Source organism: Onychostruthus taczanowskii, unplaced genomic scaffold, assembly GCF_017590055.1.
Source record: "Onychostruthus taczanowskii isolate IOZ18803 unplaced genomic scaffold, ASM1759005v1 scaffold17, whole genome shotgun sequence".
Classification (NCBI taxonomy): domain Eukaryota; kingdom Metazoa; phylum Chordata; class Aves; order Passeriformes; family Passeridae; genus Onychostruthus; species Onychostruthus taczanowskii.
The window spans coordinates 3,679,525-3,693,231 of NW_024498906.1; the positions used below are offsets into that span (position 1 = coordinate 3,679,525).

At 38.1% G+C, this 13,707-nt stretch overlaps 1 protein-coding gene across 1 annotated transcript in view; it reads left to right on the top strand.

Moving 5' to 3' along the window:
• POLA1 (DNA polymerase alpha 1, catalytic subunit) overlaps positions 1-13,707 on the top strand; it is a 184,250-nt gene that overhangs the window by 110,377 nt on the left and 60,166 nt on the right. The window contains 1 exon segment of the mRNA XM_041399943.1: positions 12,829-12,945. Coding sequence (XP_041255877.1) covers positions 12,829-12,945 — 117 coding nt within the window.

Here is a 13,707-nt window from a genome sequence, read left to right on the forward strand (position 1 = left end):
TGACTGTAGCTACCCTGTCTGCTTGGCACAGTCTTCCTCCTCCTCCTCTCTCTCTCACTTTCAGTTTTCAGTGTAATGAAGAGCAGGAGAACAATATTCTGTAATTAAGGATTCCATTAAGTTGAAGAAAAGAGCAAATGGAGTTGTTTGTTCTCCTAGCTGAAAAAATTTGTCTGGGGTGGGGGTTAGTGGTAGTAGTGTAGAAGGAGAGAGAGGTGGGTGGAGAGACTAAGTCAGGGCTGTTTGTTGAATATACTGTTAAGGACTGTTACCATCCTAATTAATCAAGTTAGAAATTACAGCTGTAGTCGGTTTCCCCCCAATTCTTGTTATCAATTTTCTTCTCTTTTGAGACAAAGCAAATATAAATTTTGTGTTCATTTGTCATTCGTTCTTTGACTTCAGCATCTCTGAAAATAACAATGTAGCACAAAAGACCAGTATTTACCTAGTTGTAATGTGGGTTGCCATGGTGTTTTGCAAATTATTGCAATTATGTTCACCATGCGAGTCGCCCTTGGTAACTGGCGAAAAAACTGATAATCCTGTTTTGAACAAAAGGTCAAATTGCTGAATAGAAAGTCTTGATTAACTAAAAGATGTACAAAGTGGAATTATTTCCTACCATTCAGAAATAGTTCTTGATCGGGTTTGGGGGAGGGGGTGAGTAAGTACATCTGATTACTGAAGTACAAAGCATTGAAAGGATGTTGTCTTGAGCCTTTCATGTAGTCTTAATGGTGGCTTTTTTGTCAAATTTACCCATTTGCGGCATTGAAAGAGGCAGCTGCATTTAAGCTTGAGAGATGGTGCTTTTTCAAGAGTTCAGTGCATGGAAAGTTCTCAGCAGTATCTGCAGTTTACTATTAGACCTTGGGCTATTAAAACTGATGTGCTGCATTTGAGCCCATAGCTCTTGGTGCTTGTAAAACCCTCTGACTGATGATCTAATAAAGTGCTCTTACCGGACAATCTCTGATCAGATACTTTAGGGGAGAAAAAAATAACCACAGCTCTGAAAAGGGTGGAGGTAGAAACACATGGCTGGACTGAAAAGTTTGCTTTTGTAATCTATGGTGGAAATGTTAGTAAATAAGACTGTGTATTCAATTTAAGTATTTTAAAGGCCCAATGTATTGTTCCAGAATTCACTTTTATTTACATTTACAAAAGCAAAAATCAAGCAGAAAATATTAGAAGTTTTTCATAATGACCAGTCTTCAACAGTTACATAGAAGTATATAGAGGGAATGGTTTCCTGCTCTTTAGAGCTGTGAATTTCCTTTTGTCTTTCCTTTATAATTCTTGGGGGGGTGGCAGGGGAAGGGAGGAAAGAGGTAAGGAGGATTAAAGAGTTTTCTTTTTTAATTATTTCTACTTCTTGTTTTTTAAATAGCTACCTGGAAATTAATTCTTAAAACTTTGGAGAGCCTGTGTGAGAGCAGCATGAAAGCAAAGTAAACCTGAACAAGTTTGTGGGTTTACATTCTGCATCACCTAGCAACCCGCTGGCTCAGCCAGTTCTCTCGTCTGCCCCAGTCCTGTTTACAGACCATTCAGACTGCTCTTCGAAACCATGAAAGATATTCAGTTTCATTAGTGCCATTCTCAAGGAGAAAATAATTAAACTTAAATGAACAAACACTGCTTAGTGATGCTTTAAAGTTCTCTAGTTTAAGGTGACCAGACTCTTGAGACCCCTTTCTCTGCCATTACCTTTAACTCTTTTGAGCTTCTCTGAACTTACATACTCGTGTATATGTGCTACCACCTTTAAAGTTTCTGGAACTCTGTTAACTCCTTCAGCATTCAGAGATGCTCATAACCGTATTGCAAAGATAAATGCTTCACATGAACAATCTTTTTGTCATTTTACGAGCTTGATATATATGCTAGAGCTGACAAACCTTACTGTAGGTGCCATGTATATGAGCAAAACCTTTGTGCTCTATCTTACATCTGATGTCTTGCAGGAAGTTCAGCATGACAAATCTGAAAAATTCAAGAACCGTACAAAAATTTGAGGGGAGAAGGAAGATAACAGAATTGTGTAATGATTGGGGGCAGTAGAGTGTTTTTAGCTTTCTAACCAAACTAGAGGCGTAGTTTTTAAGAAAACTTTTGAGTTCTCACTGTTTGTATGTTGCTGTACTCCTTGAAAAGCAATACATGGATGGGCTGTATGAGCTCTTTGTGCTTTGTTGATAGTTGACAGACAAAGCAAATTCTTTCTGAAGCAAGGTACTGTACTTAGTTGTGACCTATTGTAGCCTAAGAATATGGCTTCCTTTGAGTTGTGTGAATAGGGAGAGTATTTTGGCAGAATGGACTTAAACATCCTTCTAGAGGTTTTCACTCTCAGTACAGAAATCCATAAGGCTTCTTTCACTGATCCTTTTCTCAATTTAGTTTTCCATGTGTAGTCATTTTAAGTATGTCTTCTCTCAGTTGCTTGCTCAAAGTCCATTTTAGCTGTTTTCAGTTTGTCTTAAGTGAAATAAAATTGTTGGTAATAGCTGGGTCTCTTTGTGAATGGTGTGTTAGCCTGAGAAGACTTTTTAATCTTTTGTGGTGTGTTTTGTTGCCTAGAACCTTATTTTAGTGAAGGTAAGAAGACCAAGGCATTTGATTTGATGTGCAGTAAAGCAGAACATATTTGCTAATTTAGTTTGTAATGTACAACTGTTAAAGTTGGAATTTGTCCACTTGTGGTGCTATTACGTGTGCTAAAATGAGGGTCACTGTTTGCATCAAATCTATCACAAGGGTTTGGAGTGCTCTATTATCCTTTCAGCAGGCTGATGATGGAGCCTGGGCTTTGCACAAATGAGATCAATACGTTTCAAATAACTTTTATGAAATGACATGTGACTGTGCATCTAAAGGTATCTTAAAAAAAATCAATTTTTAATAACATGTAAAACTCCTACATTGACCTACAAGATATTTTTCACTTATGTCTTGTTTGATAATTTTGTTTAAAACATTTTTTATGTTAGGTTGAGTGTTTCAGTTCTTTGGGGAGGGGGGAAGGCTAGGGTGCATTTCTTTCTTCTTCAGTTATCTCCTGCTTTGATCACATACACACACCTCCAAGACTTTTAGTGGTATGACAGTGCTGAAAATAATAGTTTGTTGAAAATAAGTTTTCTTTTGATCTTAGGTGGTTTCCTCCTTTTTAATTTTTTTTTTCCAGTTATGGATTAAAATGCAATTCAAGTTCTATTATTTTGAAATATTCAGAATTACAAAATATCATTATTGAAACTCTACAGACTTTCATTTTTGGTAGCCTCTAAACAGGCATTTGATGTTCTGTGGCTGAATTGCCTCACAACAGTGATGCATTGCTGATTGGACTGTGAGATATGCAAGTTCTGAAGGAATTCCTAAAAAGTGTACATGCTATGGGACAGAATTTTGTTGTGGGTTAAATCCTCTCAGATTTGTGGCCATTTTTCCTAAAATCCGAAGGGGAGTATTTTGGATATTTTAGGTCAGTGCACTTGGCAGCTTAATTCCTCAAATAGCCACCTGGAATCTCCATCAGAGCTTTTACCATTCTAGTATCACCATTTTTTTTTAAGATAGAAGGGCATTTTGTGTTCTGAGAATTTCAGGTAGTGTTTGTCCTCATTCATGCTTACTTTAAGGTAGCGAGTCAGGGTAACTCCATTGCCTTCAATTGCAGTTTGTGTAGTTGCTTTGGACCTTCTGTCTGCTCCTGTGTAGTTCCCATTGATGCCAGGTGCTTTTGGGGTGGCAGTTTTCCAGTGGGAACTGGGACAATAGATATGATTGTCTCTGAGAACAGGAGTATTTTGAAGTGGGTGTACTTCTGCATTGCCAGCACCGAGTGTTAAAGTGATCATTTGCCTTCCACTAGGAAGTTACTGGCTGATAGCATCCTTTAATGTGGGTCATGTGATAATAGTACTGGATATATAACCAGTCTCCTCCAGGACCTGTACTGCTTTCAAGTAATACACTTTCAAAAGCATATTTCCTCATTTCATCTTTCATTTAACAGACAGTTTTGTATTTTTCCTAAGAGATCATCTCTATCTGTTCATCAGCCTCGATAATGTGGAATTCTAGAGGAGGAAAGTGAACCTCCAGGAAAAGAATTTCCTTTCTTTGTATGAGTTTTTGTTATCCACTCCATCCCACAGCTGAATTCAGTTATATAGGCCAAAATTCAAGAAGCTCTGAAAATAAGGAAATGCTTAGAAAAGCAATTGAATTTGTATCATACCAACTTCCATTGAAGTGAGGAAGCATGAAATGGAGTGTGAAATGCTGTGGTCACTGTTTACATTTTCCCTAAATTGGATGATCAGGTAACATCAGACTAAAAATACTCTTACTGGGAAATGTAACCTATTTTTTTCTGGATGAGAAGCTAGCTACAGTATTTATTGTACAGAAAAAGAAAAGTTAATGTGAAGCCAATAGCCAAGAGTGAGTTGATAAAATAGGTCCTTCTCTTGTGATCTGAATAGTCATATACCATGCTGGATCTGTGATAAGGTTTCTTAATGCATTATAGTTAGCTTTATGTATAAATTTCAGGAACTAATTTCAGTTGTTGTTACTATAATAGTTACTAAAACTATTTGCATTGCCAAAATATGCATAACACCTAACAACATATCAGAGAACATAGAATCAGCATTCCCTGGGTAAGGGATTTGAAGCTGTAGGGTAAATGTATAAAGAATTCATGCTAAGCTAAGATGTTCTACTATTCTAAGCATATGTTGAAATATGTTTCAGCTGCAAGAAGTTTGGCAGCATGTTTAACATGGTACCTATTCCACTTAAAATAAAAAGATAAAAGCTCCAGTCAGCTAGCATCAATAGTGGACTCTTGACCCAGTTCCTTTTATAAAACAATTTATTTGAAGAGTCTGTAAAATATCAAAGGAATTTGTTATACAGAGATGATTAAATGTTACAGTGGTATAAAACCTTAAAATACTCTTGAAAATCATCTTTGTCTTATATACTCAAATTGGAGTACGCATATTTCAACTTGGTTCTAAGATGTTTTTGACTTTGAAGTTTCAGTTACGCCTGACAGAGAGAGTTTGCACATGCTCTTTGCTGTGGAATTCTTTTACATTTTAAAATTCTCAGATGGACTTCAGATATATCTCTTTAGCATGGGATCTCTTGAACATAACATTAGGGGTTTTGGTTTAGTATGATTTGATCTCCTTGTAGTAACGTGTTAAAGAATTGGAGAGAGCTTCTCCATCAACTTTTTGTTGAAGTGAAAAGAAGGCTGGAATACCTGATAGATCGGTAACAATGTCTCTCCATATACTACTTTGAGATCTCAGTATGTCCAGGCTCTCTAATGGAAGAGGCTTTGCACGTCCTCTGGATTTCCTTCACAGATAAATTGAAATCTTTCTCATGGTGTCACAGATCCATGTTTTCATTAGTGCTTGGTAACTGATTTGCTTTGAAACATACCAAGCTTTGAAGGATCCTGAAAAAGTTGCTGACCCAGAATTCTGCATCAGTGATTGCTTTTAACTTCATTACTCCATTTTTTAGGGTTGGTTTGCATGATTCTTGTAAATACTGTGCCTGTTTATTACTTATCAAGGAGATATTCCTTGATAGGAAAAAAACAGATAACCTGCTCCTTTATAAGGCTTAATTTCTGGTGGTGGTCATTTTTCTACAGGGGAAAGGAAGAAGGGAAGCCTGATGGCTCATTTTTCCAGATATATTATGTATGCTGTTCTGTGGCAGCACATTCTTTTTGTTTCCCTCCATTTTTTTCTGACAAAATTATCTTAGAATTTTGCCTTTATGAAGAATTTGCTTTGTGTTTTTTTTCCTGTGCCCAAAGACGAGGTGGGGGGACCATGAGGTGGGCTTTTAAGCATGATGAGGTGTCCCTTTCATATATCCATCCAGTCCTATATAAATTCAGATAATCTCATCTCCAGGTTTTCCCATTAGTTGCTGCAAGTTCCAGAGTGGCTGTGTCTGCTCAGGCTGTGGGTGAACACACAGACTTGACAAAGTCAGATGTTTTAAGGTGTCACCTGTGAGGAGCCCTCCTGATCAGAGTGTGCCACACTGACTTTGCTTTGGTAGTCTCACAGGTCAGTTCCTCCATCCATAAGATCATTCAAGCAGCTCTCTGATGTGTCTTTGTGCTTGCTCTAGAGGGACATTCAGGGTGAAGCAGCTACAGGAGGTGCACAGAGCAGGAAGGCACCAGGGCTCTGCAGAGAGTCACTGCTCCTTCAGGGGAGAGGTGTGTGTCTCTGACTATACCAGTTCTGACCTCAGCAAGTCCTCCATCTGGAAAAACACTTTCAAAAGTTAATGAGTCTGTGGCTTTCTTGTGTCTAGCAGCAGTAGAATTGGTTTGTTTAGAACAGTGCATTCTCTGAGGTTTTAATGAGGTGTATTTACTCATGAAAATATGGGGTGTTGCTTGAGGAACCTAAACTATGCTGAAATGGTGGAATCACCATCCCTGGAAGTGTTCAAAAGGTGTGTGGATGTGGCAGCTGGGCTTCTGGGGTAATGGTTGTACTCTGAGCTTAGAGGTCTTTTCCAACACTGATTCTATCATTCACATTACTGAGTGGGTAAAGTTTTCTGGTGGAGTCTTATTTCACTGCTTATGATAGCTTTCCTGACTTTACAGTAAGAGCTCATCATTAAGTCAATATTCATATCACCTTTCATGTTGGAAGTGTAAAATCATTATGTAATTCTCAAAAGATGTAGTTACTACTGATAGTGAAACCATTGGCCAAAGAATATGCAAACAGAGGTTGTGGTTCTAGTTCCTGACATGTTGTCTACTACTAGGAAGGTGTATCTGTTCCCCCAAACACTCAGCTGTTTACAGAAGACACAGACAGGGAGAACACGCCACACATATGGAACAAATTATTGCAATTGGAACTGATAACTTTCAGGTCACTGAGTTAAGTCCTCTGTTGCCATGTTGTTGCCTGATTTAACTTCATGAAATCATCTGTCTTTTAATATCGCTTGGCGGCATCATTAGATTTGATGATGTATCCAATAATGAGGTGGAACCTCATCCTTCCAGAGGGTTTCAGACCACTTCAGCCAGGTTTGCCCTGTTAGCCAGTACAATCCATAATAATGGATGTTGTCAGGAAAGGAGGTTTTGAAGCTTCTGGTCTTGGAATGAGTGGTAATAATATGCTTTTGTAAAAGCAGTATGGAAAAAAGACCAGTGTGAAGTGAAAGTGTCCTGATTAGCAACTCACAATGGTACCTGGATCAGAAAATCTGCATTGCATTGTCTCTCAAATTCAGCCTTCCTAAAACTGCTTTGCTGATCAGTGACATGTGCAGCAGGCTTAAGCTGGCTGACCAGGACAGCATGTTCAGTTTGGGTTCCTGTGCTTCCTTTCTGGTGGTTTTGGTGGTGTAAGGTGATAACTTCAGCTCTGCAGTGCTAGAGACATGGGTTTGGGGTGTAATGTGCTCAGATATGTCAGCCACCTGAGACTGGGCATCATCCACCAAGATCCCATTTTCAAAAATCCACATTAATATTGTCTTCAATGAGGAGGAAGGTGGCAGAGAAGCAAGCATGACAAGTAAATTCAACTCCAAAGTAACTGACAGTGGCTTCTGAATAATTTTCAGTGGTTGCAGCTTTCTGCTTTTTACCAGGGCATTTTTTCATTTCACATGAACTTTGTAAGTGTTGGAGTGCCTCAGCATCCTGTCTGAAGGCAGGAACAGATGCACAACTCAAGTGTCTTAGGGAAGCACATTCAGTCCTCTGCTGTAGCAGGCAACCAAGCTGCATTGTCAAATGTAATTTCTAAAAATTATTAAGATAAAGCTCAGTAAAATGCATGTTGTTGACCCCTGCAACTTCTGTTTGAAAGGCTGTTGTAAAACCACTTGCCTCTGTATTTTGGGGTAATATTTCCAATGCTTGTTGATCATTAGAATGGGAGAGGCTAATTCTCAAGAACAGACTTACAAAGAAACAAAAATTACTTTTGACTTGCAAATTTCTCCCTATTAGCTACAGTTCATGGACTTAATACTCTTCAGGGATTTTCTTTTATATTGTGCATGTATTTCAGGGTTTTTTCACATACTTTTTTATATTTTAAAATGAGCTAAGCATTTGTCGGCAGGATGTTTGGAAACGCTAGTTGCTTTTTTTCCCTCTGTCAACTTTTATTTCATTTCCCACGGTGTTGCAGATACCAAGCAGAACAAAGCTGAAGGTTCCCTATTATGATTTTGTTTGATGTACTACAAATTAATTTACAGACTCAGTGATAGCTGCTGGGAAATGAAGGATTGGTTTTGTTTGGTCAGTGAAGATGACAGGCATGGATCAAATAAGGGTTAACAATAATGCACTTGAACTGATTGAATCAGAACATAATGCATGTATTGAATTTGATTGCAACATGCATGACCATGGAAAAGTTTTTTGTTTAAAAGAAATCAAGGCTATGGCTTAATTATCAAAGCAAAACAGGAGACATAAAGAGCTGCATGTTTCTGATACTGCTTTTTTCAAAAATAGCTCCCTTCACACAGTTATCTACATGTTTAATTTCCATGCATAATAGCAACAGTTATTGTTGTCATTTGTTACGAGAGATTAACAGATAGCAAGTACAAACAAACGCAAATAAGGCCTGAATAGAGAGGTGACAAAGAAGAAAAGACCTCTTTACTGTTAATTATGACTGGTAGGAAGTCTATACAAATGACATTAACTGTTTTCTGTATCAGTTGAAGTGACATCCAGTTTGTTAGTATCTACTCAACACATTTGGGCATTTTATTGTAGGCAATAACTTAAATCTTCATTTTTTGAATATAGTTTATTGAGAAATGTACTGCTCAGTAAAATTTATATGTTTTTGATCATTATTTCTTACTAGCTGAAAACAAGCATAATAGTAAGCTGTTGAATTTAAGTAGTTATTTTTATTCTAAGCTATGGGTTTTAGTTTAATCAGGGGGCTTTCAGTCTTTTTTCACCTGTTTTTTGTGACCAGCAGAACCTCCCATTGCTTTCTTCAACAGTGGCTGCATTAGACTGAAACAATTGCATAAAGAACTTGCTTCAAATGTCATTATTCAGTGGTAGTTTGAGAGGACCTTCTACCTTACCCTTGTAAGACAATAGAAGCTGTACCTTGTGAGTGGTGTAGTCCTTTGTTTCATAAGTATTAGCTAAAAAGGCCAATAGATGGCAGAAAACACAGTTACTTTTATCATACATTATTTTCATGGTTGTCTATTTTTGAGTATTCTGTTCAGCTGAAGTTGGGATGCTGCTGCCATTCCAGGCTTTGTTTTTTCAGTTGCACTTGCATTCCCTAACAAAATATCTTACTATCTGGCAGTTTCCATTATTTGTTTTTCTAATATAACAAATTGCTTCAAAGTTCAGATGTAGTCATTTAATATGTTTTGAGTCATAAATGTTCTCTTTGTGCACACAGAATCTTTTCATAGTTACAGCTGAAAAAATGATGCTCTTCAACAGGAAAGTTTTAGAATGGGTGAGGACCCTCCCCCTGCCTGGCTGTGTATTTTAAGGTGCTGTTTATGTCAGATTGCTGCCAGATGTTTCATAGGAGGTAGAGATGCCACAGGATAAACAATTTTCCAAACAGAGCATGTCTTTTGTCTCTAGAAAATTAACTTAATGCAAGATCTGTGAGAATTGATTATCCTTACAAAAATTTTTTTGATTTTTCCCTCACAGTGGCTCTGATGATATTCTTGGTACTCATGTAGGTGAGTGCCTGAAGATCTCAATGCTATCCTTGAGGAGCTTTTTTTTGGTAGAAGGTTATTCCATGTCTGTTTAAACTGAGTTATTTAATCAGTGTCAGACAACATAATAAACACCTACCTCTTTTAGAGAAAATCTTAGGTTCATTTGCAAAACCAGAGCCAAGGCCTGTCTTTTTCACTTGAGGCTCATTTGTGCTTGCTGACACAGCTCAGGTGTGTTAGGTCAGGTCCTAAGTTAGGATTTCTCACAGTGTTGGTGAAGTGGTGGTGAAGTAGCTCAGTCTTTGTGAGCAGTGTCTTATGTTGCTAATGTCAGTTCTGAAGTATTTATCATAAATAAATTGTATATGACAAAGAAAGTGGTACTAGGACTGCTAGGGCAACAGTTGTGCAAGACAGCAAATCACAGGTTTTTGAATTCTTGACATTTTCTCCTGTGCAGTTTTAAATGTCGTGATTTACATTGCTGATCTACATAACAATAAAGTTCACACTTAGTGATCAGATAGACTGATCATACTGTTTCCAAAACCCCTTACTTTATTAAGAAGGTTTGAAGCAGGGAGGATTTCCTCATCCCAAAATCTGGTAGGTGAATTGCTTTTTTCTTAGGAGATGCTTTTTTCTTCCTCCATTTACTATAAATGGATCATAGGGTAATCTAATGGATAAACTTAAAGTGGGTATCAGGCTTTAGATGTCAGAGTTGGGTGAAATGAATCTAAGTGCATATGTAAATACACTCTTTCCATTCTGCACTACGGCATAAACACTCACTTCAGGAAGTGCTGCATACATTGATATTGCCGTGGTGTTCTCCACACAGTTTTTCTGGTCTGCCCACATGGACATAAAAGCTCTGCTCTGCAAGGGCAGCAGGAAATGTTTTGATGGATTTGGCACCAAATGGGATGATACTGAATATGTGACATGGCTGTAGAAATGGTGAAAGAGGAGAGGGTGGAATAAATGATGAAGTTATTTGGAAAGGATTTAAGGTTTCATCTCAAAAAGATAAAGAAAAACTAAAACAGTCTTGGAGCACTTCTGAAATTATTATAGAATATATTTTTAAGTTGAAATCCAAGTGGAAATTAGGTAGAAGTTGTTGCCAGAGCATAACATTGGGACAGCTTGTCAAAGAGCTAGTGAGAATGGAAGCAAGCAACTTTTTGAGTTGTCTTCTGATTTGTAACATTTCTGTCAAGGTACCAGGAATCTAGGAATGGTTGAATTTAACTTCTTTGCAGGAGCAAGAAAAAATTTGGAAATGGGCAAAATTAACCAATCACTATTCCCAGCAGAGACATCACCAGCCAGTAGCCTGAAATGCAGTTTGACAGGGCTGAGCTGCTCAGGTGGCAGAAGCAGGAAGTGCTTGAGAAGAGTTGCAGGAACACTAAGTTGACTTCTCAGTTAACAACAGAAGCTTAAATGCTCTGCCAAGTAAGGTGAAGTGAGGAAATGCTGAAACCCCAATCTTAATTTTGTGTCCAGTATATGTATTGACCTAGTAGGGAAGAATAAAATTATAATTATTGAAAAATAAAAAATATCTTTCTGGATGTGACTGCTCAATGCTCAAATGCTTGGTAGTATGCTCTAGGCAGACAGAAATTGAGGAGAGAAAGGAGCAGAGAACAAGATGGTAAATACCATTTTGTTCCTGTATAAATTCATGTTCTGTATCCGGAATACAGTATGCAGTACTGGTTTCATCTCCCTCTCCACTTGTTCCATTTTCCACCATTCCCTCATTTCCAAAAAGATGTGGGAGAGATTCAGAGAAGGGCAACCAAGATTTGGAGTGGTTTCCAGGCGAGGAACAACTACATAAATTAGAACTGTGGTTTGGAAAAGACTTTGATTGAAGGTGATGTGATGGAGGTCTGTAAAATCGTGAGTGGCACAAAGAAGGTGAGTGCAGAATGATTATTCCTAGTCTCTCCTGATGCAAGAACTAGAAATGTTAAAAGAGAAGTCCTGTCTGTGTGTGTGTTTTCAAGAAAAATAAAGTGCTTTTTCATACAGTTTGTAGTTGTTCTGCTGGATGTTGCAGATACTAAAATTTTACATGTGTTTGAAAAGCACTTGAAGTTCATGGGGCTCATTAATGCATTAATTCAGTCACCACTGAATACAGAGACAGTGATTCAGGTGGGCCTTGACCTATTTCCAAAAGCTGGGAAAATCTTTGGAAGAGTTTTACCGTGTCCTTTGTCTTTGGCCATTTCTTAAGTATCTTCTCTTGGTGGTTCTTAGGGATGAGGTGTGGCATTATTTTTAGCCTATGGTTGAACCTGGCATGAAAAGTTCATCCTTACCTAGTTCTGGGATCATTCCTTCTTGCATACTCTTAAGAGAAGCCTTTTGTCTTGTCTCCCTGAGCTGACATAGAGCAAATTGGCTCAGATTTTATTTCATTTTAACTCAGCAAAATGTTAGATTTTCCTAAATGAATCCGTTTATGTTGAAGTCTTGGAAGCTTTCTGAAAAAAAAAAATAAAACCAAAACAACAAACACTTAAAAAAGAAGAAAAAAGGAAAGCTTCTGGCTGCCATCAGAAAACAGAAAACTGTTTCTCCCGTCTGAGGTGCAAGCAAAGAAATAACATTTTACTTAAATATTCAATTTATTAGAAGTCTTGCTGAATGGAGTGGAGTGTCCTGCTGAATGGTCTACATACCTGGATAAAATACTCTTGTTGTATGTTAGTGTTGTTGTAAGTGGAGAAGACAAGAGCAGAGGTTTTGGTGTATTTCAAAGAAGGGATGAGTGCAGTGTGCAGGGTGTGGGATTTTGAAGCAAGAAGACTGCAGCTTTGTTGTCTGCCATTAGTTGTGTTTAAACAAGGTCCTTGAAGGGCCTTCATTTCTTCATACATGGTACAGTATCAGATTCACAGAGGATGTTGAAGTTGGGATATTTTTCTTCCTTGACTATGATTAATTTTTTAGATGGAATAAAACAAGCTATAACTTGAATTTGGGGTAAAAGATGATTTTTTTCTGTGTTCTGCCTTTCTGCAGGGTTGGTTAATATGCGAGGAGCCAACGTGCCAGAATAGAACGCGTCGGCTTCCGCTGAGTTTCTCCCGGAGTGGCCCCGTGTGCCAGGCCTGCAGGAAGGCTGTTCTCAGACCAGAGGTGAGTGTTTTGGGACAGAGCTCTGACAGAAGTACAGTGGGATTCTCCTGAAGCTCACCTGGCTCTCAACACTGCCTTTCAAAGGAATCAGGATTAAGCAGGAATTTTGAATTAGTTTATTAGTTTAAAGGGGACGGTTTATGCTTTTCTTGCTCCACATTTAAGCTGCATCCTCATTGCTGTGAAGAGAGCATGCCATGCAGCTGCTGTGTTTGGAAATTTTCCAGCTGACAAGCATTTGGTCAGCAAACTAGAATTTGCTGGAATGTCTGTGCCAGAATACAGGTAAATTAGCATAGACAAACAAACCCAACCTCCCAAACCAAAAACAGCCACCTGCTTTTTTCCTGACTGGTTCTTACTTGCCTGCATTTGGTGCTGAGGAGCTGGAATGAACTTCCATGCCATCATCTCAGGGTACTCTAAGATGATATTTCCAGGAGATCAGAAGTTTTGGGTTCTGCACATTTGAATTTGGCTCCACACCTGAAAAATATAGCAGCTTTTAAACCTCATGTTGAGCTAGATGGTCTGGTCTTCCAGAATTCAAGACGGCCTGATGGTTTTCTTGGTTTCTGAGAGTAAAGGAAGGTGGTTGTTTCATGTTGTAAAATTCTGGTAAAGCACTTCAATTGGTAAGAAAATAGAAAATGAGTTTAACATTTAGAAATCTTGACAATTTACATAAAACAACCTGAGAGAGAGAAAGATTCCATAAGGAAGATGGGAAATCTATAACTTCAAGTTGTAGTAAGTCTTCAA